Consider the following 26,510-nt stretch of genomic DNA (forward strand, 5'->3'; position numbering starts at 1 on the left):
AAAAAAGCTGAAAATAGTGAAAATTTAGTAGAAAGTTATAAGCTGAAGCTTCAAAGCAACCGAAAGGTATTTTTGAAAGGGACTGGAGCAGCATTCCAACAATGATTTGAAAGGATTTACCATTACTTTTAAAGGGAGAATAATTTGCACAAAAACCTTAATATTTTAAAAAGTATAAAAGTGAGAAATGAGAAAATACCCGCAAGATGAAATGAATTTCAAAAATGTGTGAGTCACACAAAAGAGGCAGTGTGGAAGCTGAACTGCATCATCTTAACAAAGCTAAGAGCTAAAATAGCCTACAATGTGGGAGAAGCTGAAAGCTGAACTGTTAAACAGAAGAAGAAGTAGGCTAGCTAGTCGTAACAAGAATATTATCGTTTTAACAGATTAAATTATAGTTGGGATAGTATTAGCAGTAGCAGATGTAGCCTATGCGTTTACTCGGCTTTCTTAGTTGGATTCAATGTGTTGATGGAATGAAACATACAGCAGTAGGGCCGATACAGGAAGACACGGCGACACTTTGTTGCAGAAGGATGATGGTGCAAGTTTTGTCCGTGGAGCATACAACGATTAATAAAAAAGAATCATGTAGACGTGTTTATTGAGTAATCGCATAACTAATTACACATGTAAACGGAGTAATCGTATTATTGGCATAAACCGACAATTGCTAGTAATCGTGTTTCTCATGGTCAAGTAAACGTACCAATCACCTGTGTGAGAGACTGAGTGGTGCGTGTCTGTCGTTACGGTGATGGTGCAGCTATGATTGCTAACGCGGTGAGGGCACAGAATAAGAGAAATGTAGCTAGAATCCACACCTCAAACAAGATAACCTAGACACAAAACTGTACGTCCAATCCAAAATCTAATGATATTTTCCGAGACCCAAGACTCTGCCGAAACCAGAGATATTCTTTATATGTATGTGTAGTCAGAAATACGACTCTACCTGCAGTTTCAAAAACGTGTTCCTTCTGCTTTCCTGGTGCGTGTTTGTTTGGTTGCCACGGCGATGGAGCAGCTATGATTGCTAACGCGCTGAGGGCAGAGAATAAGAGAAATGTAGCTAGAATCCACACCTCAAACAAGATAACCTAGACGCAAAACTGTACGTCCAATCCAAAATATAAGGATATTTTCCGAGACCCAAGACTCTGCCGAAACCAGAGATATTCTTTATATGTCTGTGCAGTCAGAAATACGACTCTACCTGCAGTTTCAAAAACGTGTTCCTTTTGCTTTCCTGGTGCTTGTTTGTTTGGTTGCCACGGTGATGGCGCAGCTGTGATAGCTAACGAGCTAGGCAGAGAGAAAAACGAACATTTACATAGCATCCACACCTCAAACAAGTTGACCTAGACGCAAAACTATACGTCCAATCCAAAATTTAAGGATATTTTCCGAGACCCAAGACTCTGCCGAAACCAGAGATGTCCTTTATATGTCTGTGCGGTCAGAAATACGACTCTATCGGCAGTTTCAAAATCTTGTTCCTTCTTGCTTTCTCTGACTGATTTTACTCACCTCTCCATTGAAGTTAGTGAGAGAATTTGAAAGGCTGCTCTCGCTTCAAGGCTCATAGCTGAAAATCTGTAAATGTGAGCTCTTTAGTAGTTACATTGGCTGAAAGAGGACACTTTTTCCTACATTTTAAGGTATAACTTGTTTCTGTAAGTTAAACTATATGAACGTTAGAGGAATTTGTTTGACAAATTAGTTGAATATCAGAAAAAGAGCAGCCAGCAGAGTGTGCCACTCTGCTTGCTGCTCATTCATAAAAATCAAGAAGGAGCAAACATTTTAATGTATTTCAAACTGTCATAATTCAAAATTGGCTGAACATTTGAAAAAGCTGAATCATTTGGGAATAGCTGAATGTCTTGTGAACATTTTAAAGGTTGAATGGTGTCTCTAGCTGAAAGTAAGCTGAAGTAGTTACGTTTGAAAGAGGAGGAAGCTTTTTAATGATTTGAAAGGATTTACCATTACTTTTAATGGGAGAATAATTTGCACAAAAACCTTAATGTCTTAAAAAGTATAAAAGTGAGAAATACCAAAAGTCATAGCCATCATCTCCTGAAGGAGCTGAACGTTTTGATACCTAAATTGTAGGAATCGGTGAAAGTATGCAGAACGAGTTAAAGGCCAAAAAACGGCGGAAGAACTGAGAAGTTGAAAAGCAATAGTGAGAATGCTTAACAGCATTCTCACAAATATATATGTGAGAGAACAAAGGTTGTGCTCTCGCCGAAGGCTTGAGCACACCCAATTAAACATACTTGTCGGTGGGGTTTTTTCATTCGAATTTGGATGGGTAGTTAACAACACATTCTTCTGTGGTGTGATGAACTTAAAACTCATTTTCAATTCCACTTTACAGGATCTTTAACCCTCGTGCTGCCTTCGGGTCACATGACCCAAAGGTTCATAATGAACCATCGTTGTGTTTACCCAATTTTACCCAATACAAAAACAAATTAAAATAATTTTCTTTTAACCTTTGCAATGTGGGGGGTCTGAGACAGCCTAGCTGTTAAAAGAAAATGCTTCACTTTGTCTTTGTATGCAGTAAATCTGTCGCAATACGACGGTGGGTCACAATGACTGATGGGTCAGAATGACCCGAAGATAACACAAGGGTTAACATCATTTTTTGCTCCGAACACAACAACAGCGGATGATAAAACAACCGCTGCTGAGCTGACCAAATTATTACTTGCTGTGAAACATCACCACTCTTACAGGAGTTCAGACTGCAGTTTAGCCTGTTGACTTACTAAAATGATTAATGTTATTGTCTTAATTTCATACTAATGGCCCAATCCCTCCCGGTCAACAACTTTTTGGGATTGTCCTCCTTTTTGAACCTTTGTCCTCCTTTTTGGACCCAAGTGTCCTCCTTTTCAGGGTCATTCTTCTGGTCACCCTACCAACAGGTCCAAGGGAGGAGAGGAAAACAGGGGATATGGTGAGTCGGAGGAGAGGGGACAGACAGCGGAGCCAACACACCTTCCTGCATCCCTTTGTGCTGAATGTAACGTTTTAACTTTGAGTTGCGTTGACTTGTGGTTTCTTTTCTCACAATGTCAAGTAAACTCTGCTGGATGCTCTCTCCTACCTTAGCATGTCCTTGACATCTGCCCATGGCTGATGCAACACATTGGATACTACTGAAACAAAGAATAGTTACATTTATTTTAGGGTTAGGTTCGGCTCTAGGCTGTCGACTGACTACATTTAAATCTAGAGCTTCGAGGGTTTGTGGTTGGAGCCGGGTATTGTATACAATGTATTTATTTGTATCCTTATAACTAATAATTAAATGACAGAACTGTTTTTGTCATCTAGAATGAGTTGTCCATTCATCTGTAGTGTGTAGTCCATGGAAGCGAAACCTCTTCAACCCCTGGTTGTTCTAGCTGAGCTCATTCACTGTTTCACACCTTCGTTTATACATTGCATCCACTTCCTCAAAGTGTTTTTAATTGCCTTGGGAGGAGAGAGCAAGCAGAGAGGGAACGTGAAAGACAGTGAATAGAGAGAGAGAGAGAGAGAGAGAGAGAGAGAGAGAGAGAGACGAGAGAACAAGCTCAGTGGGATGAGAGGAGGAGAGGAAGGCGTGCTGAGGTGGCTGGCGAAGGCAGAGCTGTGTGAAGTGGGTAACCTCGCATCGGCTTCCCCACCACCAGCTGGGGAGCGAGGCGCTCACACGGAGAGGCCGGGGAGTGTGGAGAGACAGGGAGGAGGCCTCTACACACATCTAACTCTCACTGTAATGAACAAATCGAGCTAAATGTCAAGTGGCCACATTTGCAAACAGCATTCGTTGTTCACAATCCACGGAGCTGTGTAAATTGCAGTTGTGAATTTGGTATTCCACGTGTATTTCATGCCTGTCAGGTTCAAAAAATGTATCCCCAGACTCGCAGCCAGACTGGATGAGTCACAGAATACAATGGGCAAGTGGATTTGTCAAACGCATGAGTCACTTGTTCCTGAGTGCCTGAACAAAAAGGTCAAAGGGTTGTGTTATGTAAGGATTATTTGGGCTGAAATGCCACCTGGCTGAGTTGAGTGAGTGCTGTTTGTTTTCCTCCTGTCTTCGTCTGTAACTCCAACCCTGAGCAACTTGGTGAGCGCTGAGTGGCTCGCCATGGGGCTTCTCCTCATGTGTGTCTCTCTCTTTACCAGCTTCTCTCTCTCCCCCTGCCCTCGTATATTTGTACCCGGCTCCATCTTTCTCTTCGTGTTCCCTCTGTCTTTCCTGTTGTCTCTGTATTTCTGTTCTCAACCCCTTCTTCCCTGGCCCCATCTTCTCCACCCGCCCCTCTCCTTCTTTGTTGTTCCTACAACAGCTGCCTGCACAGGATATGACAGAGGTGGTCTGGGCAGTGTATGATTGTGTGTGTGTGTGTGTGCGTGCTAGAACACCATGTCATTTCTCTCAGCTCTCAGGTTTATTTTCATTGCCGCTTGAGCGCCAGTCTGCTGGTGTTGGCTGTCTCTTCTGATTACGGTGCAGAACTGTGCAAGATTGAGCTGCAGAGTAACAGAGCAACCCTTTTACACCGGACTCACTGCACACACACCCAGTACACCCACCAAGCATCAACCCAGTACACCCACCCAGTACACCCACCCAGTACACACCCAGTACACCCAGCCAGAACACACTCAGTATGCCCACCAAAAAAGCAAATCATCCAAACGTGTCTTTTGTGTGAAATGTTTTTAATGTGTCAGATCTCTCATGGTTGTTATTTTGTTGTTATTGATACAGGGTTCTCATAGAAATGTCCAAGCAGAGACAACCCTAGCTAGTGCTGATATCAGGCAATCAGGGACAATGTGCCAGCCTTGTACACACATTGGCCGGGTTTCCCAGATTCGTTAAGAAGCTCTTAACGCTAAGAGCTTCTTAGGAGCGTTCTAAGAGCGTTCTAGAGCGTTCTTAGAACGCTCTTAAGGAGCTCCTTAACGAATCTGGGAAACCCGGCCATTCTCTCTCCCCCCAACACTGCAGACAGACAGGAGTCCCAAGGAGGTAATAGATCTTAGAAGGTGTTCTCTCCTGTACCCCCAGCCTTTTCTGGTCTTATTCTGTGCGGAGCTTTGCTCAAACCTCAGGCCTGTAGCCAGCCAAACGTCCTTGGCCGGGTTTCCCAGATTCATTAAGAAGCTCTTAACGCTATGAGCTTCTTAGGAGCGTTCTAAGAGCTTTCTAGAGCGTTCTTAGAACGTTCTATAACGTGCTATTGTAAAGGAACCCATGTAAATAATCTTAGATTTTGAACTTTGTACGTCTCTAAGAAGTCTCTGGTGTTTTTGAAATTCTTAAGGTTCCTTAAAAGTTACAATGATCTCCTTGAGAATCACAAAGTTGAAAAGTTCAGGCGTAAGGTACAAGTTTCCCTGCAGATCCAGAGAGCAAGTGTACCATGTTTTGCTGTGGCAAAGTCTAATAGCATGCGAGGGATGCCTTGAGTCATGCGAAAATGGTGATTCATATGGCTTTTCCATCAAATAATCTCCCTTTTCTCTCTCTCTGTCTTTCTCTCTATGCCTCTCTTTGCATTCTCTGCCCATCTCCTTTTTTGTGTAAGACTAAAGTCTTCAATCTACCACCAACATGGAATTAAGAGAAGCATTGTAGGCAGATAGAAACAGTAGATAACTTATTCTATTCATCCCTGAGGGAAATTGGAGAATTACATTATCAAAATCCATCCATCATTTTCCGCTTGTCCGGGGGTCAGCCGAGAGACATAGTCCCTCCAGCGTGTCCTGGGTCTTCCCCGGGGCCTCTTCCCAGTGGGACGTGCCCAGAACACCTCACCAGGGAGGTGTCCAGGAGGCATCCTTATCAGATGCCCGAGCCACCTCAACTGGCCCCTCTCGACGCGGAGGAGTAGCGGTTCTACTCTGAGCCCCTCCCGGATGACCGAGCTTCTCACCCTATCTCTAAGGGAGAGCCCGGACACCCTGCGGAGAAAACTCATTTTGGCCGCTTGTATTCGCGATCTCGTACTTTCGGTCACTACCCACAGTTCGTGACCATAGGTGAGGGTAGGATCGTAGATCGACTGGTAAATAGAGAGCTTCGCCTTTCGACTCAGCTCCTTCTTCACCACGACGGACCGATGCAGAGCCCGCATCACTGCGGACGCCGCACCGATCCGCCTGTCGATCTCGCACTCCATCCTTCCCTCACTCGTGAACAAGACCCAGTGATACTTGAACTCCTCCGCTTGGGACAAGATCTCCTCCCCGACCCGGAGATTGCACTCCACCTTTTTCCGGTCGATAACCATGGCCTCAGATTTGGAGGTGCTGATTCCCATCCCAGCCGCTCCGCATTCGGTTGTGAACCGCTCCAGTGAGAGCTGGAGGTCACGGCCCGATGAAGCCAACAGGACCACATCATCCGCAAAAAGCAACGACCCGATCCTGAGGTCACCAAACCGGCCTCCTCAACGCCCTGGCTGCGCCTAGAAATTCTGTCCATATAAGTTATGAACAGAATCGGTGACAAAGGGCAGCCCTGGCGGAGTCCAACCCTCACCGGGAACAAGTTTGACTTACTACCGGAAATGCGGACCAAACTCTGGCACCAGTCGTACAGGGACCAAACAGCCCCGATCAGGGAGTCCGGTACCCCGTACTCCCGGAGCACCCCCCACATGAGCCCCCGAGGAACACGGTCGAACGCCTTTTCCAAATCCACAAAACATGTGTTTGTGGTTGGGCGAACTCCCATGCACCCTCCAGAACCCTGCCGAGGGTATAGAGCTGGTCCACAGTTCCACGGCCAGGACGAAAACCACATTGCTCCTCCTGAATCCGAGGTTCGACAATCTGACGGACCCTCCTCTCCAGCACCCCTGAATAGACTTTCCAAGGGAGGCTGAGGAGTGTGATCCCCATAAAGTTGGAGCACACCCTCCGGTCCCCCTTTTTAAAGAGGGGAACCACCACCCCGGTCTGCCAGTCCAGAGGCACTGTCCCCGATGTCCACGCGATGTTGCAGAGTCGTGTCAACCAAGACAGCCCTACAACATCCAGAGCCTTAAGGAACTCCGGGTGGACCTCATCCACCCCAGGGGCCTTGCCACCGCGGAGCTTTTCAACCACCTCGGCGACCTCAGCCCCAGAGATAGAAGGCCCCCCCCCCCCCCCCAATGTCCCCAGACTCTGCCTCCACGTCGGAACGCGTGTTGGTGGGATTAAGGAGGTCTTCAAAGTATTCCTTCCACCGATCCAGGACGTCCCCCATCGAGGTCAGCAGCGCACCATCCCCACCATATACAGCGTTGACAGTGCACTGCTTCCCCCTCCTGAGTCGCCGGATGGTGGTCCAGAACCTTTTCGGAAGTCATTCTCCATGGCCTCGCCGAACTCCTCCCACGCCCGGGTTATCAAAATCTGTTTTACACAAATTACAGTTAAACACAAATTATATACAGCAATGCATCAATGAAACATGCCAAATACAAATTATACCTTAGTCTAATAAGACCCTAAGTCATGCACAGAATGGCAAGTAACATACAACAAGCAATAATTAACTAGTGATCTGGTGAAGCTGAGTAGCCCAGAAACTTCAAACTCGTGTTTTATTTGCTCTGGCTGTGGCACATCCCAATCAAATAGATTTCCATCCGACCAGAATCTGGTCGGGCCAATAACAACTGTTTACGCCCATTGGAAATCAAAAAGGAAATGATTGAGAAGTTTCAGAAAAACTTGCATTTGCAAATTTGTCTGGCTAACAGATGAGTACAAGAACGTATACCAGTGCTGCCAGTGACCCGCTTCACAATGAGACATTACAAAGTCTCAAGGCTGCTGTCTGGAAAAAAATTCTGTTCAGCATAACAAAGGGGCTAAGATTCGTTGTTTACTGTATATTCATTATTCAATAATGATTAAAATCCACTAAGGCAAAGAAGAACTGTCTGACCTACATTACACCACTGCACAAAAACACACACACACACATTATTTCAAACTTTACTGCCATTAATTTCCCTCCTTCTCGGTCTTCACCCTCCCAACCCCCTCCCCTACCTTGCTCTCTCTAAGAACATACGCCTCTGTTCTGCCCGACCAGCATCTATCATCCATGCATTGTTCTCTTTCCCTCTTCCCTCAACTCCCACCACCCCTCCATACTCTCATTACACTTTCATAGCCCTGGTTTCGTATTACTCTTTTTTTTCATCTGGCTGAATCTTCGATGTCATCAATTTTCAACACCCTGGCACCCCATCTTTATTTACTGTGACGGTGTTTACTTCTGTTTGTCTGTGTTAACCCTTCAGTCCACCAGTTAAGGCTCTGTGTCCACTCCATTGGTTGTGGTAAAGTTTGGATTGATCTCAGTGTGGATTAACTAATATGTACAAATATCAAATAATGATGACAAGAATGAAAACTGTATCTGGTCTAATTTAAAAACAGATTTAGAGTTAGGGTGAGGGTTAATTGAAAGCAATTTCACATTTGCGATAATTGCTGTGGATCATTGTCGAATGAGCCGTGGAGCGTAAAAAAAAAAAATTGTCCCATGATTATTGTGCTTTGGCTTTGACTCAAACATGATCTCCAGCGGTTTTACATCCTGTCCTAACCCTTTCTCAAATCTAAAAGGTTCATTTGATATTCCTCCTCACTGAAAATAGAGGAGTGTGTGTGCTCTGTACACTTAGTATTTTGGTTTCTGACTTCTGATCCACTTCTGTGTCCTTTTCCCGACCTTACCTGAATGGGACCTGACACACTTTCCTTAAACCAGAGCAGTAATTACTGCCATTACCATCTCCTCCTTCCTAGAGCAACTATGCTCTCTTCAATGAGCTGGAACACATCACCTTGCACCAAAACAATAACAATTCATCCTCCCCATGCAGATGGAGATGATGTTGATAAGAGAATAATGACCATCACAATGATGTCAAGCTGAGCGAAGTAGACTTTGTGAATATGTACGACGTCTTTATTCTCCGTATGTCTCAACTTTACTCCCTTTTCCCTTGTCTTTCTCTTTGTCTCTCTTCCCCCCTTCACTCTTGATCTGGCTCTCTCTCTCTCTCTCTCTCTCTCTCTCTCTCTCTCTCTCTCTCTCTCTCTCTCTCTCTCTCTCTCTCTTCTCTCACACACGCACACACACGTCCCCTATGCAGTGACCCAAAATACTTCCCTGGTGGTTGTTTATCACTGTTTGCTCACGTTTTACATCCAACTCCCTCTGCTTGAGTCTGAATGGATTTCGCCACTGGTCATCCGATAACAAACGGCTCTGTCAGCGACGCCAGCACAAGCTGCCGGAGCCACGCCAGCTCTGATCTATCTCCAAACGCTCGCTATTGGCACTGCAGTAAATCCCCTGTCAGCAGTCCACTTCAATTACCGAAAACAGCGATAATGTACAACCTCATTTACAACTACATAAAGCGAGAGATGGGCCGGGCAAGGACGAGGCTGGGGAGGGGGGTGGAGACCATCCAACCCATCAACCCCCCTCAGCCCACCCCTCCTCCCCCACACACACAGCTTGACCTCCAGCACCACAGGGTCTAGGCTGGGGCATGCTGGGATGCACCGGGCCGGAATCTGCCCCCCTGCACTCTGAAGATTTTTATGGATCTGCCTGCAACCATCACCATAGCTCCATCCCAGACAGACACTGCATTCATCCCCTCTCCCCCCTCCAGGGGGTTGTCTGTGGGAGACAAATGAATGGCAGTGGTTGTCTGGGGGCCCAGTTGCCATTAATTGAATGACTGACCTGCTGAGGGGCTCAATAAAACATTCCCTAGTGATTCCCAGTTCTCTGAAAACGTTGTTTTAGGTTGTTAACCTAGATTGGAAACTATCCATTTACGTTGATTGCGTGAAGGTGGACTCCTAGACTTGGAAGGACTCGTTTTTAATGTAAATAAGTTCAAAATCACATCACATGGAGGGCAAATGAATAGATGGCTTTTAACTGGGACAGATATTTCTGTTCATCCCCATATCAGCTATCCTCAAGGATTGATTCTTGGATTATCACCAGATGTCAGGTCACCTTGACTCAACCAATCTCCCTCAGCCGTGTCCCTGCTTGTCCTATTTCAGTACTACACCACACATACAGTACACAGTATTCACTCACAGACACTCACACACTCATCGACTGAGATAACTGAAATGTCCAGCACACACTGGCATGTACCTTGAACCTAAAATACCAACCACTCCTGGTACCCTTGTTATATTGATCTTTAATGGTGGAAGCTTCCATAACACTTTGACGCACTATTTCACTATCATCTTTCTGGTCTGAACCACACAGGTCATTCAAGTCCATAGTGAGCTCTAAACGTGAATTGAGGCCATGAAGACTGAACCTTTGTCTTGAGGCTGGTCAGGCGTTTCCATGCCTGGGGATTGACATTTGCAATCTTTTTCATCAATCACTTGGTTTCATGTGCTGGCATGTGGAGCAGCCAAGCCTAGTCCATACTGGAACCCAGTACCCAGTACCTTGGCTAGGCACAGGGGAATGGATGGTGTGTGTGTGTGTGTGTGTGTGTGTGTGTGTGTGTGTGTGTGGAGGGGTGGGGGAGCACAACTGAAGGTCAGCCTGAACACCGCATATGCAGCCAGGGATGAAATCAACGTGAACCATTTTACACTCTACACACAACATTAAACTTATTGACACCTGCAGCTAAAGGAAAGACTGATGATCAGCAATGGTTTGCGGAATGAAAAATAAATGTGTAAAGCATCAGGTAAAGGTTCTACATTGCAATGCTCCAATGTTCTCTTTCACACGCATGTAACACATTCACACACACACACACACACACACACACACACACACACACACACACACACACACACACACACACACACACACACACACACACACACACACACACACACAGTTAAATCATTGACATAACTCTTGTATTGGTTCAGTGAGTGTAGGCTGTCTGGTGGAAGATAGATCTCCGTGGTCTTACCCAGAAGCCCAGCAACTCATTACAGTTCATCTGCACAGTTTGTCTTAATCACGTTGCTGGGTAAGCCTAATAACAAGGCTTGAGAATCAAGCTGTGTTCTTACCTAACTATAACACATACACAATGGGTGCTGCTCATGGCTCCAGTCTCCTTTGTGTTCAGCAAATCTGAGGGAGCTACTGCTTGGAATTATCCTAATTATTCAACCCAGCAAACCTGCCTGGGCTTGTGCTGTGAAAACGTTAGGTAGCTGTGCTGACCTAACCCAGTCCTAGCTACATCACAGAGAGCCACTTCTGCAAAACACAAAATGACATCATTATGATCCCACATTGGGTTACAGCTGATGCTGTGAAGCAGAAGAAGGCATGTTGATCTAGACAATAATCGAATAAAGCCTTCCGTGTGTTGAGGTTTCTTTGTATGCAACTATTAAGCTGATAATGTATAAAATCAACTGGTATTGGTAATTGCAATGGGCCCCTAGATAGTGCTTAGGTATGACTCATTCCAATTACAGTGTTATGGAGGGGGATGCTGGAGGCATGGATTGAATGGACTGTTTTATGTTTAGAACTCACTGCCATCTACTGGACAACTTTTGTCAATGCTTGTTCTCAGTAATGTAACTCAGTTACTCAATCCCTCCTTACACCACTTTGACTTTGTGAGACTTCCAGGAAAACCAAAGCATATGGCATGTTCCGCATAGAACACTAATCTATGAATAGCATAAAAAGGGAGGCACGATGCACTTCTTAAATGGAAAGTTTTAGTAGCGTTGATGCCAACCGTACAGAAGGAGCACCATGTTCCAGTGCAGTGGGTAATCACACAATGTAATTGCCCATGTTAACACCATGAAGAAGCATAATACATACTCACCAGTGAGAGCCCAAGGCCAGCTCAGAGCCTGCCACTAAAAGCCTTGATCTCGAGGGGGTGATTTGGGGGAAGGAACAAAAGCCCATCGAACAAAAACCCCACCATTGAGGGGGCCACAGTTTCCATAATTCATCATGCTATTTGTTATTCTAATAGGGAGACAGATGCTCAAACTAAGAGCCAATGCGCAAACACTTAATGGACCTGCTGAATCTTTCATGATGGTTTAATGCAGTGCTGTGTTGGCTCATGTCAACCAGGGACAGGGTCCGGCTGAGACTGAGGGAAGGGTAGGGACATCCATCACCATGACGCCGGGGTGTCACAGCACAGCTGTATGACCCTGACACCCAGCGGTATGACCTCATAAAGTTCCCACACACCGGCACACACACAACTGTGTGCACACACATACAATCTTACACAGATCCGCACAGAAACGGGCACACTCACACACACCTGTCCAATCAGCACACACAAGGGTGAAAAACGTTATCAAGCTCTATTAGGTAACAGTTCAAGGGGACATTATGCCTCCATACTCAGTCCCACTTTCCCCATAGTGATTATGCCAATAACTCAAGCTTCAAAAGAACATGCAGATACTGTGAAATTAAATTAGCATGGTCAAGCGCACCTGACAAGGGAACGAGTTGCCAGGTAACCAGACATGAAAGAACAACCTGCTCACATACTCACTGATGATGTAAGACATGATCTGTGTCGTGTTCTTCTGTGCAAAAAGTAACGATAGAAAATAGATTCAAATATGAGAAACAGCGCCACCAATTCTAGTTTGAACACCCTCGCTTTCTTCCAGCTTGAGTTTGATTGACAGCGGTTTCACAAAGCCATCAAGGAAAGCTTGCCTTGCTGAAGGCAATAAACTGGAACAGGATTGCTGGAACATAATTGGCTGGAAAGTAGCGGCATGCTTCAAAATTATAACTTGACATTTCACTGGCACTGAAAAGTCTGTGTTGCTAAACAACTCTCAGAGGGTCTCATTAACTTACACAACATGTTTATAGAAAATAAAAAAAAATATTTTGTACAAAATAAATTATATCTATTGCACATTTAATCTGTAAAGAAAATTCACTGTCCTTTCTTCAAATATAACTTTATTTGTGTAGGCATATTTCTATTTTCCATACAAATGTTCTTAATTTCATAACATAAAAGTACAAAAAGTTCAAACAAGGACAATCGGAATGATATTTCAATGATCCAGTGGACAATGAAGATGAAATAAAAAGATACCCTTGAAAGCTAAGCCATAAGCTAATAATAATATAGTTATCACAATCATGGTTAAAGCATCAAAGTGTGAACGACTGTCAATAGTATAAACCAATGTAACAATACCCACTGTACAAATTTACAAAAGTTTCAAGTCTAAAAGCATAAAGATAAAACCAGAATATCTGCCTGTGCCTCAATTGACAACAGTTATGCAATAAATTGGAAGTGCAAGCAAACTTTGACCTTCTTTTTCTTAGTAGCTCCATGGCTGTGGTTGTGATTGGCCAACCGTTTGTTGAGTCCCGCTGAAGCTTTGAACAAGAAACAGGCCTATTCCCCAAATCCGCAAACTGACCGAAGCAATTTCATAGACTATATTTAAAAGACTGGGACCTGGCCGGTGAACATGACTTGTCTCTGCGGCCTGTCTGGGTAGCGTGAAACAAAACAAGACAGGACAAGACGACAAAAGTAGCAGGAAATACATCAACAGAAATGTCTGCATCATCAGATTAAACACAATGCCTGGTCTCCAATATCACAAAGCAGTGGACAAGCAATATGTTAGATTAAATAAAGTTTAAATAAGAAAATACAATTAATATAATTTCTGTGCATTCCTAAGCTAAAGCAAGTAGACTACGTAACAAACATTTTTTAACTGTGCACCATGTGTGTGAACTGGTCGGGAAAGGTATGTGTGTGAGAGGTTGAGACGACCACTCCCATGATAAAACACTGTAGAATCCAACATCTCCCTCTTTACGATGAACCACTACCTTGGTCCGTCTATCCAGCAGTCTATGTGAAAGTTGTGCATTTTACTCCTCCTCCATCCGAGCACACAGTGCAGAATCGTCACTGTCCCTGCTGGTACAGGACAGTCCTGTAGGTGTCTCTGGTCGTTTTTTGTAGCCCCTGTTGATGGGCAGCTGTCTATATACAGTTCAGAGCTCAGTTGATCCATCGATCATATTTTGGATCACCCAGTGGTCAGCTCTGAATGTGGGGGTTGTTCCAGTGTCTCAGCGATTTCCCCCAGTTCATCCAACAGCTCTGTGAAGGCAGGTCTCCTAAAGGCCTCCATCTGAACCAGGGGGGAAAAAGGGCAGGCACCAGTTGTTTTGCGATCTTCCATTTCACGGCATGCTATGTTTACACACATTTACACACCTCTCTGTTGCGGTCAGTATAGACATACTCACCAAGCAGCAGCTGGATGCCAGTTCTAACACACGCTGAGGGCAACCTTTCACCAGCTCCCTGAATGCACTCACGTCCAGCCCATAATCCTGATAACACATCCCGTGAACAAACACACACACAGGCCGACAGACAGACACATGAGCTCAGTTTTAACTATACAGGTGGCTTATTTACACTATGCAAATCCATAATATACAAACAGAACAGCAATAGTGTAGATCTTTCAAAACGCATTTCTTTCTCTAAGTGTGTGTGTAGTGTATAGTGTATAGCCTGTGTATAGTATACATGCATGTTTGTGTTTATATAGTTTCATTTTGCCAGGCTAGTAAGCCATGAAGTTCAGTGGAGGTCTACCTGAGTTCTTGGAAGAATCTCTGGGTCTGCAGGAATCCTCGCCAGTATCTCACACAGAACAATCCCAAAAGAGAAAACGTCAACCTGGTGTTAAACAGGAAGTCCACATGAAGACAAATCAGTGTTTCAGTCAGGTTCGATTTAATTATGAAGTCCCATATGCAGTCATCCACCTGTCTACATGACACTGTCGTCTCCTGATATGAACTGGGTGCCATGGTTACCTTGCGGTCGTACGGTTCTCCACGCAGCATCTCAGGGGCCATCCAGAAGGCGGAGCCAACAAGGGATAGCTTCCTTTCTGGGTCTTTGACAGGAAGTTCTACCACCTCCCTTGCCAGTCCAAAATCAGTCACCAGGGCCTCTCGGCCACGGGCCGTCACTCGAATGAGACAGTTCTGAGGAACACAGCAACCAAGATCAACTCAGTTGTTTGACTTCCACCACATTATTCCAAAATCATTCAAGACTTTGACACGAATGCCTCCATCCTATAAAATACCTTGAACTGCGGCTGTACATTTCACCCAGTCCAATTTATGTCTAGAAAGGATGACTAGTTTATGCCAGCAGAGGGCAGTGCAATACAGTGACAATTACTGTGTTTGTAAGGATCCTTTAAAAGGCATTCTACACAACAGAACAACAGTTTCAGAGAATAATTCAGCGCAGACAATTCATTGCACCTGGTAAATGTCCCCTTGGTAGCTATAGTACTTTTCTCTCTCCTTTACTGATCAGAGAAAAAAACTGAACTGACACTGAAGAAAATATATGTCTCATAGACACATACAGCAGAGGCACAGCTCTGTATTTTAAACCTTTAACTAGGATATAATATACTGTGTATCCGTCAGATCAAGTCGATTTATTATGACAACCTCATTTAATAGGATCTCTGCTATGCAAAATTATTCACTAGTCTGGGCCTCTGATAATTGACAACACAGAGTACTTAATCTTGCTGTCTGGAATTAACAAAGCTAGCAAGGCCCTGAGAGGGAGTAGTCATGGCAGAACGCAGTAGGTGAAAAGAACAGCAGTCGGTGGATGGAGAGTGGGAGGGCTTTGCTGGGGGATGCTAGGTACTGAAGTTATATAAACCAGAGTGGGTGGGTGGCCAGGAGGAGACATAGACAGAAAGGCAGGCAAGCAAACAGGCAGAGCTACAGTGTGGCATACATTTATATACATACGTGTGGACAGACAGACTACAATACATTCTGTACCTGTAAATGCAAGCATACGAACATATATGGATGTATAGGCAGGCAGGCAGGCAGAGGGACAGACAGAGACAGGCAGACGGACAGGCAGGCAGGCAGGCAGGCAGACATAGAGACTGTCAGACAGACAGAAAGACAGACAGACTGTCAGACATACAGAATAGGTAGACAGACAAACAGACAGAAAGGTAGGCGGATAGTTAGAGAGAGTTATGGAGACAGACCAACAGGGAGACAAGCAGTCCAGGCCAGGGTGTACTGCAGGAGCTAGATCTGCTGATTAGTGGAAGCAGGCAGAGGGCCCTGACTGATGTTGTAGCATCTGGATCCCATTAGAAGCCTTGAGAAGCAGCAGGCCCCTCTCTCTCCCTCTCTCCATATTTCCATTCAGTAGCCTGTGATTAGGCTAGACCCTCCAGGGATCTATCAAGTCCCAGACTTGACCACTAAATTTAGCACATGCCCTGACTTCTGAGCCAAGGAAAGCAACAGTTTCAGAGAAAAGGGTGATACGAATAAACAGAGCAGCAGGCATACTGTATGTTCCCCAAAAAAGAATTATAGACTTAATTAGTTCCTTGTAGGTTGAACTAGAAAGATACGTTGGTAATGCAGCATACTCATTCTAATTGAGTACACTTAGATTAGAGTATCTATTAGAAACACGTCACAGGTTGTGTTCTTCATGGCCTCATGATTCCAACTGCATCACTAATTGGATTAGCATTACAGGTTCCAGAAATCAATCAATAGTTGTTTTGTTGGATGCCTACGTCTTGGCTCCGGACTAATTTCTAGGGAATTTAAGTTCCCTTTTTCAGCACTGAAACAGTTTCCACATGAGGAGGTCTGCTTGACCAATGCGTGTATACCCTTGCAATCCATCCTGACAATATTCACTGGAAGCACAATCACTATTTAACTGTTGTGGGAAGCTGTGAATAGATGTGCAACCTTTTGTCAAGCCTAATGACTGAGGATTCTACAAGGATAGACAGTGTTGAATTTGCATTATTTCAGGGAAAATGCCACAATTGAGAGGACAGTCTGATGGATCGTCTCTCTGGGTGACGTGTTGAAATGTCAGCATGGACCAATGTCAGCAACTCCATCTGTATTCCCCTGGTCAAGAAGTGTGTGTGTGAGTGTATGTGTGTGTCTGAGTGTGTGTGTGTTTGAAGGGGGAGGGCAAGAAGGGGTAATGGTCCACTACTTATGGACCCTTCTTTCTCAGACGACGCGCAATTGATACTGTCTGAGTAAGTGTGTGTCATGTATGGAATAGCATCTCTCAAAGTGGGAGTGCATTAGCATGACAAAGGGTGGGCCCAGTTGCTTCATCCCCCTGCAGTTCAGTCTGCCACTTCTGTAGAACCTGGCAACCGGCAAAGTGACAAATCATCCACACAGCCCACTCCATAAAGGAGAGAGTCTGACTCGGTTTACCTGAAATACAGTCTCCTAATTCATTCAGCTAATATATGTCACATTATTAATCTTAAAAAACAATATTGCAAGTATATTGTGGATTATATCACAGAACATGAGACCTGGCAACACCGACATGACAAATTAAAGTAATCAGAGTTAAGGACACACCTTACAGATGGTCCTAAGGTAAAGGTCAGAACATTCTTGGTAGAAGTTTTTTATTGTACCTTGGAGTTGAGGTCTCTGTGGTAGATGTTCTTATAGTGCAGGTAGATCATTCCTCTAGTGATGTCACAAGCCAGGTCCACCTTCTCCTTCCAACAGAGGGACACATCCTTCCTGGCCAGCAGCTCTTCCAGACAGCCTCCACTTACATACTGAAAGACACACTAGGTGGTTAAGAACCTGGAATGGTACCTTATTATAAACACACACACTGGATTTAAGTAAATAAGTTGTTTCTATAGCCATCCTTGCATACTGAACAGACCAACACACTCACCTCTAAAATTGGGTAGAGTTTGTCTTCTTTGACACAGATTCCCAAATACCTACAGTTAGAAAAAAAATCATTATTTTGGCCCCAAACAATATACAGTACAATGATGATAAGCGATGAATGCAATAGAGAGAAACACTCCATGACTTTCTCACGTATCTGACACATGATTTCAAGGACCATATCATATATTTTAGTTGGGCTTGGCATACAAACACTTATTGTGACCTGAAAGTTATGACCAATGCCTTCAACAATTCAAACGTCATTGTCTCCTTTACAGTGCTCTGACGCTGAAGCCTTGGAACACAGGCCTCCACAAACACACATAGACGCATGCTGTAATCAGTGTTTGAGTAAGGCCCACTCATATCCAGCTGGCTCCTGGACTCAGATAACTTTCATCCGAGACTCCTCACACCACTGAGCTCAGCAGATATGGTGTGCTGTGTGATAAGCGCTCAGATTCAGAACAACCTTGTGAAAAGGCTAAAACGAGATTGCTTGGATAAACACGATCCCTTCGCACCTTATGTTACCACGTTACCAAGGCCAAAATGACAGTTGGGAAAAAGCGTGTGAATGTAGCCCGCAGCTAACTTTCAAAACATTCAATTGACTTTATTCCTTCAAAAAGCGCAAATCTAAAACGCTGACGAATGTTCATGCTTATTTTATGATAATCCATCAAAATAGCTAAACCAGTATCTGTTACATTTGCATTAGGGATTTGTATGCAAACTAGATGAACGTTTTACAGTATTGTAGGGGTTTAATATTGGTAAAACAACCAAAACTATTCCCCTAGGTTTAAAAGAAGAGGGGTAAACTGAACAGTGTATTAATATTAACCAAACATGATGGAATTGCAGTTGTTTGACTCTATGGGTTAATTCAGAGCAAGAATGTTAAAGTAAGTCAAATAAAATAGATATTTAATAACATTGCAAATTAATTAAATAAATTACAAGGCAAACATGTTACAAAATGAAGGTTTTAACTCTCACCTACTCTACCTTGATTATTGTAAATCAGAGAGAGAAAGAGTAAGAGGTGAGCAAGACGAAGGAGTAGGAAAACCCAGAGTTGAGGAAAAGCCGTCAGGAGATCAAGAATCTAGAGAACAATGCGTCACAATTCCCTTTATAGATAATAATCTATAGAACAACAAATAAGACCACATCTTAACCCTTACTTATCAACATATGACTAGCAATGCAACAGTAAGTTGCACGAGGTGTGAGACCCATCAAGTAGAGACTGTCTAGCAACTCCATATTTTAGCATATGAGAGGTTGGGGCAGGGTGACACTCAGCCTTAGAGTAATGAGAGAATGGATAACAAGGATATGTGAGGGGGAGGGGAGTGAGCACTGCAGTGATGAGTGGGTACAGTACCTGACTATGTTGGGATGGGAGAGTTTCTGCAGCAGACTGATCTCTCGTACGATGCTGTCCTGGTCCACGTCATTCTTATAGATCTTCACCACCATGACCTTACGAGTGGTGCTGTGAATCACCTGACCAATGGATGACAGACAGAGTCACAGGGAGGCAGACAGACAGTCACCAATTATTTTATTTTTTTCTGTAACCACAAGCCCTCTCTTTGCCATTTCTAACAATCACACGGTTCAGAAGACAGCACCCCTTCAAACACATTAAAAGGTCTGCCTTGTTCTCAACAAATCTGGAAACAATAAATCTACAATCATCCCATCTGTCTTTCTACCCCCCACCGGCAGTTTCTGATACATTTCATAAGGAGCAGAGCCTAATTGCCTGCCATTTTGGTGTTCCTCTTGCTTTGTTCAGTACAGCTACATATTGGCTGAGTTACATAAGAGGAACAGCGGGGTATGGTTGTGCACCCCCATCACTTTGCATGCTCAGGCATCCATGCTGTCTAGAAGCTAATCAGGGAACTGCAAAATGTTTCCAATTAGAGCAAACACAAGGCACGCATTAAGGCGAAAACGCACGTAGACCCTGGTCAACACAGGTGGCTAGTACAGGCACACGTACCTTGTAGACTTTGGAGAAAAAGCCACTCCCGATCAACTCGTGGGTGAAGTTCTCCCAGAACTCCAGCTTGCGTACGGCGGTGCGTAGCTTCTGCCAACGGTCCACATGGTAGTATTTGTCGGAGGATTCGCTGTGGAGTGTGGGGCTGGTGGGCTCCGAGGACAAGTCCACGTCGCACATCCTGGAAATGTCCGCTACGACAAACACTGACCCAAGTAAGCAACAACACCAAGCAAATGCAACAAAAAACTCTCACTACCTGGAAGGTTATGAATTCCAGCCAATTTCCATTTACTAAAATACAGTTGGGCGTGATTGGATTCGAGCTAAATTGTACAAGGGCCTTATTTTTGTTGCACATTCATTAGCTGGATATAGAGAAAATGCTTATTTTTATCGAGTGAAACAAAAGGATCGGATAACAGAACCGTAAAATAGAGGGAGGAGAAAGGGATGGAGGGCTAGTCAACTGTAGGAGAGAAGCACTCAAGAGTGGTCAAGTGCCCTGCTCTTTTTCCAGGGGAATAATGAAGATGTCAAGAAGGCTAACTTCAATGAGAAAGAACATTATTCAGATATGGTGTAGGCTTACTGCATGGTGAAACATTTGAAAGTCAAATGTGATCTTCTGATGATCAATCAGAAACAATTCTCCCAGAGAATGAACGAATCACAACAAATTATACAGGTGCTATATCATTATGTTCATAACTCAGTGTGTTTTTAAGTGTGTATGAAAAAAACTCAAATGATGGGGAGTTTGTCACCCACGGAAATTGAGTCAAGACCAAAACAGGAAGTTGGTGGCCAAAAAAAACACCCATTATGAATGTTTCCGTAGCTGTGACTCAAACACCTGTACACATGAGGCTGCCTAATACAACCAAAGAGAGAACGCTAAAGACGCACAAGCCTGGTTTAACATGTGCCTTGGCTTGACTGGAAAAATGTATCACTTAAAAGTGTGTTGATATGACCTACTTTATGGGCCCTTTGCTGTTTGACTGTATTTGTTTTCCAGGAAAACAGTCCTGACACTGACAATGACAGCAGTGCACTGACTGACATGCTGACACAATTGGCAGAGCTTTGTCGATCAAGCCTAGTATTCATGATGGGACAGGCTTCATACGCTGACATTGTCTTTTCAGCCACAGACTAAACAATAACTGGACTTTCAGCTGTTCTGAACCTCCCAGCTCTGGAACAGAGAAAAAAACGCTTACAGTACTGCCTTAAATCTCTGTCTGTCTATCTATCTGTCTGTTTCTGGCTCTTTTTGCCACTCTCTCTTCTCTCTTTCTCCACCTCTCCATCTCTTACGGTGAGTTAGTCTCTGACTACTCTGATACAACATTGACGGAACATGTATTTCTGTGGTCAAAATTCATAAAAATAAGTATTTATCTGAATTTACTGATAGATTCAATTTACAAACAAATAATTTTTTTCCCCACAAAAGTATGCCTTCTAACTGTGCCAACTGGGCATTACATTTTGCACTGTGGAAGAGAACTTTAGATTTTTCGACACAGTCCACAAAGAGGTTAGAAACACAAGATGAGGTTTTGAAACTTCCTGTCAAAAGGCCTGTTCTGATTCACACTTCGTAGTGAATCAGAACTCTATCTGAATGTTGAGTTATTTCCAAGAACCACTCTGACGTCAGTGATCCATTGATAAGGAATGTAAGTTATGAGACCTCAACAGTCCAATCATCTCACAGTAGGGTGAGACTATACCACAGAGTGATTTTCTTCCAAATACCCACAGGAGAAGTCCTTCAGATTTCTATGTGATGTTAGCTCTGGGCAGACGGGAAAGAGGTGTTTCTAGGATGTGTGTTACATGTGGTTTAAGACACACACAGGCGCCAGAACCAAAGACTTCTCAGGCATATGCCAATGAAGATGTAATCCCGTCAGAGGGTGAGGTCCGCAGGATGACACAGGCCCACTAACACACAAAGACTTTACTGTGCAACGGCACGCAACCAACACTAGTCGCACAGCAGACTGTGCTTGCAAAGTCACCTCAAATGTTCACTCTCAAAAAGATAAAAGGTGTTGAGACAGCAGTTACTTCCTTTTATGCCTCGCATTAGGCCACTCGAGTCGATGAAAACTACCGTAGCACATTACATCTGCAGTTACCTCAGACATAGGAAATGAGGATGTGGTGAGCAGCCACGTCAATATAATCCATCTCACTTAAAACTACCAGATACTCCAGTTATTTTGCGATACAGCTCTGTGCATTAAGCTCAGCACTAAACATGTCTTCACAGATGACTGCTGAAGTGTTAATTGCCTTATGGATCCTCAGACACAGGGCAGACAGAGGCCGCATAACCACAGGAGCCCTGATTCTGTACGCGTTGGCAGTTTCCTGACCACCACAGGAACTGCATGGAGAGATCATGTTGTGTGGGCGTACCCTTGATCAATAAGACTGGGACATCCAGGTCCAGACCTCAAATAAGTGTGGGTCTGTAGAAGTTCCCCCTGCTGGGGGGGGGGTGTATGTGTCGTGCACATTTAAGTGTGTGTGGGTGCGTGTGTTTGACTGGCTGTGTGTCCACAGAGTGTGAGTGGACAGAGTGGCATTCTAAAGGCCATCTGTGGAGCATGTTTGGCTGTGGTTCTGTAGGTTGATTATTTTAGGTCTTTCCAAGCCAGTAGTTTGTGGCTGGAAAGTCCTAATTAAGGCAGGGCTCAACTATGTAACGTGAGTTGTTTCAAGAGAGGGAGGAAGAAAGTGAAAGTTATATAGTGAATTGAAATAAGATCACTTCAAAGTAGTACATTAAACTATAATTTCTAGGGATGCTTCAAAATCACATACAACGTTGTTACTCAACCAACCTCCAACATGGTTACGCAACAGGAGGCAAGGATTCTAGAAATAGCCCTGGACTGGACTCCTACTGTAAATTCACCCACTATCAAACCCATCACAGAAGTGGCAGCCTACGACAGGAACCAGCCTAGGTTTGTGGCCAGCCTGCCATTGATCAGTCTGCACTCCCTGAATGTGTACAGAATGCGGACTGTACAATATGAGAACTTTAGACAAATTATACCTGCAGAACAGTTCTGTGAAATCCAAACAAGCTTGAAATACTGTACAGGATACGTGAGAGAAAAAACACAAATTTCGGATGAATATGTGGACTGAACTGCAGCTTTCACATGCAGTCATGTACACTTGATAATGAGTTGTTTTCTTTAGAATGTGGGAGATACAATTCACATTCGGCATGCTACAAATAGGGGAGTCAGATGGCTGAGCGGTTAGGGAATCAGGCTATTAATCAGAAGGTTTCTGGTTCGATTCTGGCCGTGCAAAATTACATTGTGTCCTTGGCCAAGGCACTTCACCCTAATTGCCTCGGGGGAATGTCCCTGTACTTACTGTAATTCGCTCTGGATAAGAGCGTCTGCTAAATGACTAAATGTAAATGTCAATATTGCAAACAATTAACTAAGAAGTAAAACATGAATTCAACTTAAACATTAAATTAATAATGAAAGTACTATTGCACTTTAATCCTTTTAGTTTGAATTTTTACAGCATTGGCGCTTCCCCACAGACTTCTACAATATATTGATTGCAATGAAACAAGTGCAGAAATGTCATATAGAGTTGACTCCATCGTCAAGGTAAAGAGAGCATGCACAACCAAACGGGGTAAGAAAAAACTGAGGAATGTGATAGATGTGATAGATAGTACAGTATAACTCTAAGCTACAGTGGAATGACCCAATAAAAAGAGACACGGGGTGGGGGGATTATTCACTTAGATCCAATAAATAATTCAGGGATCATTAACAGATCAGCCTCATACCTGTCATCACCCACATTGTCAAACTGTAACCCAACCACCTTCCTGAGGCTGACAATCACTGAACTGGCACAAGAGTAGGCAGTCAGGGTGTATAATACCTGCAGACAGTTAAATGTGATATCAAGCTCAATAAGACCATGGATATTGGCTCAGAAGAGAATGAATTCTCTGAAGTATGAACCATGTGTTCATAAATTCAACATGTTAGAAGTTAACAAACTATTGTATGTAAATAAGCTATTGCAGTAAAAGTTATCAGATTCCCTTCGAAAGCTTTTTGTGAAATGACAAATGAGGGACTGAAAATGTTGTTTACTGTGTTACTTCCTGACAAACGGCCCTGAATTCAGGACCACAACATACTGTACTGCAGCCGTGGTGGAAATGCTGGCAGAGTGGAGCTTTCCTCATCACAGATCAATTGTGCACTAAAGGCTTTCCGCAAGCATAATGACTTTTGAGAACAACACAGCGCTTGTAGGATAGGAGTGGGCTGGATGGTGCAGTGTGGAGGTCACGCAGAATGTCAAGGGAACACAATAGAGCTCTGTCCCTCTCCAACTTCTCACCACAAGTCCAGTGCCATGGCAAAACGTCCAGTCAGTGTTTGTTTGGTCAGGTTTATCACAGTACCACTGTGATAGACTTTTGGCCAAGGTAAACATTGGTCTCTACTAAAGCTAACAGGATTAACATTCAGTAATGGAGAATAAGAATAGCTGTTAACTCCAAAATAAGAATTAATGTTTGAATCAGTTACACATTATTGATGATAACAAATATTAATTAATCTAAGAAAGCTATGTTATGCCAGAGCTGACATTTCCAGCAGAACAATTAATAACTGGATTGTACACTAGCAATATGGAAGGATCTTTGTAAGTCATCGCTAAACCGAGGAAGGAATGGCATATTAGAGAGCCACTGAGAGGAAAACACCAGAAACCTCATAGAAATAGTTTAGATAAATATGCACACTCAGTGAAAAAAACTAAACAAAATACCTCACACAATGACGAGTAACTACAGATAAAAAGGGTCATATTGGCTTCAATGTTGACCGATGACTGTAGTCCAGATCCTTAGGAGGCAAACTCCAATCTTCTCATCACATCATCATCAATAACCTGAAGGAGGGGGATTTATCAGGCCTTCCATGCCGCTGCATCTCTCCCTCCATCCCTTTTTCCCTCTATGCCTCTCTCCCTTCACTCTACTGCACTTACTCCCACAGACTCAACCTCCACATGAATCAGACCACGTGTTTATCCTCTGGTCCGAGATGTGGGTAGCTAACACAGATGGCTGGCAGAGAGTAAGAAAGGCAAACAGATTCTGTACACAGCAACTTAGCTAGTAGGCATTTACCCACAACCAGGAATTCTCACAGAGCAGAGAATGCCTATTTATGAGGATCCATTTTTGTGTTATATTGAATACTTGAAATATCTGGAATCTGTCCAGACAGAGAGATGGCCCCCAGACTACAGACAATGGGTAACAAGACACTTCCCTGACTCGACACCCCTGAATACGTTTTGAGAGGCAGAATGCTGACATTAGGAGTTTCTAATTTGATACAATGCACTGTTAGACACACTTACTTTTGGTATATGAGACACATCAAACATCACAATGACCAACTACACAGAAGCAATATTTGATAGCGTACAGCAAACATTGGTCAATATCACACCACACAAAATTAAAATGTTAGTAGACTGCTCTCTGTTTAGTGTATCACTCTCTCCCTGTCACACTGTGACCTGCTGTCTTGAGTTGCAACATTGCGAGATTAACACTGAGGAGAAATTCGATTATATGAGTTTACAATACTTACTCCATTGATTTAGTAAGCTATTCATATGCATCTTGAGAGAAGTGGGATATACAGTCCGCCAGCAGACAGTACCCAAATGAGCTGGGCAGCGATTAATATCTTTATCCAGAAGCTGAGGAAAACCACATACACATGCAACGATAAGCACTCAAGCACATACTATGGAATGCAACACTGAATTACAACAGTAAGGCTTAGCTTTCATGCAACATTTAGACTTGAGACAGATGTACACAACTTAAACAGTCTGTATTTATGCACATAGACACGGTCAACTACATATTGCCTACAGATAGTCACTGTAAATACCTGGTTAACATAGGTTCTGTTAACAGAAAGACCATTAAAGTGAAACTACGTAACTTCAAATAAAAATAAAAAGAATGTGTGGTTTCCATTGAACATTCACCTGTTGCATTTCATTATCCATCCAACCCACCACCACTAAGCTGTTGTATAAATGTCAAGGTTAGTCCTAAATAAGTAATTAGGCCTACTGTACTGCGTTTTTATCCCCGAATACCTTCGATGTATGAACATTTCTGGGATGGTTTTGTAAACTAAAATGTAAATAAAAACAGAATCGTTAAACTAGCACTAACTGTGTTTACAAACATAAACAAATAGCTACTTACATTAATAAAACGACCGCCGGCTTCTTCAATAAAGATAAGCGGGGGTAGGAACGTGTTTTAATTTATTATTCTACTTCGCAATTTTCGTACCGCATTGGTCTGGGTGCATTGCAGAGGTGTTGCTTTCAGTGAAGCCTTGATAGTTCCGCTTTCTATCGTCAATGCGCTTGCCACACGATTGATTACTCAGTCACTTCGTGCGATGGATGGATTGGAGCGAAAACACATCTTGATGAAATACATGTTTGATGGGTTGTCTTAGGAACCAACTTCGTTACGTCGATTGAGATTGC

At 43.6% G+C, this 26,510-nt stretch overlaps 1 protein-coding gene across 3 annotated transcripts; it reads right to left on the reverse strand.

Annotated features, from left to right (window-relative positions):
* Positions 1-13,019: 13,019 nt before the first annotated feature.
* zgc:162952 (PKc_LIMK_like_unk domain-containing protein) lies at positions 13,020-26,493 on the reverse strand. 3 transcript variants are annotated; one of them, XM_062454682.1, is made up of 10 exons: positions 26,308-26,493; positions 25,583-25,694; positions 19,896-20,089; positions 19,269-19,390; positions 17,874-17,922; positions 17,599-17,748; positions 14,939-15,112; positions 14,715-14,798; positions 14,357-14,443; positions 13,020-14,238 (listed from the first exon to the last, which is right to left on the reverse strand). In XM_062454682.1, the coding sequence occupies exons 2-10, from the start codon at positions 25,611-25,613 to the stop codon at positions 14,134-14,136; spliced, it is 996 nt and encodes a 331-aa protein (XP_062310666.1). In that variant the 5' UTR covers positions 25,614-25,694; positions 26,308-26,493; the 3' UTR covers positions 13,020-14,133. The 3 variants fall into 3 exon arrangements, with proteins under 3 accessions (XP_062310666.1, XP_062310665.1, XP_062310667.1); XM_062454681.1 differs by having other exon boundaries at positions 26,218-26,493; XM_062454683.1 differs by lacking the exons at positions 25,583-25,694; positions 26,308-26,493 and having other exon boundaries at positions 19,896-20,101.
* Between the last annotated feature and the right edge of the window lie 17 nt (positions 26,494-26,510).

Source organism: Osmerus eperlanus, chromosome 28 (genome assembly GCF_963692335.1).
Source record: "Osmerus eperlanus chromosome 28, fOsmEpe2.1, whole genome shotgun sequence".
Classification (NCBI taxonomy): domain Eukaryota; kingdom Metazoa; phylum Chordata; class Actinopteri; order Osmeriformes; family Osmeridae; genus Osmerus; species Osmerus eperlanus.

Bases quoted from the DNA above. Each gene is read 5' to 3' on its own strand.
- zgc:162952 (XM_062454682.1), bottom strand. From the start codon at position 25,613: ATGCATATGAATAGCTTACTAAATCAATGGA. The intron at 19,391-19,895 runs GTACGTGTGCCT...TCCATTGGTCAG, and splicing joins TTTTCTCCAAAGTCTACAAG to GTGATTCACAGCACCACTCG. The intron at 15,113-17,598 runs GTACAATAAAAA...TGTGTTCCTCAG, and splicing joins ACAGAGACCTCAACTCCAAG to AACTGTCTCATTCGAGTGAC.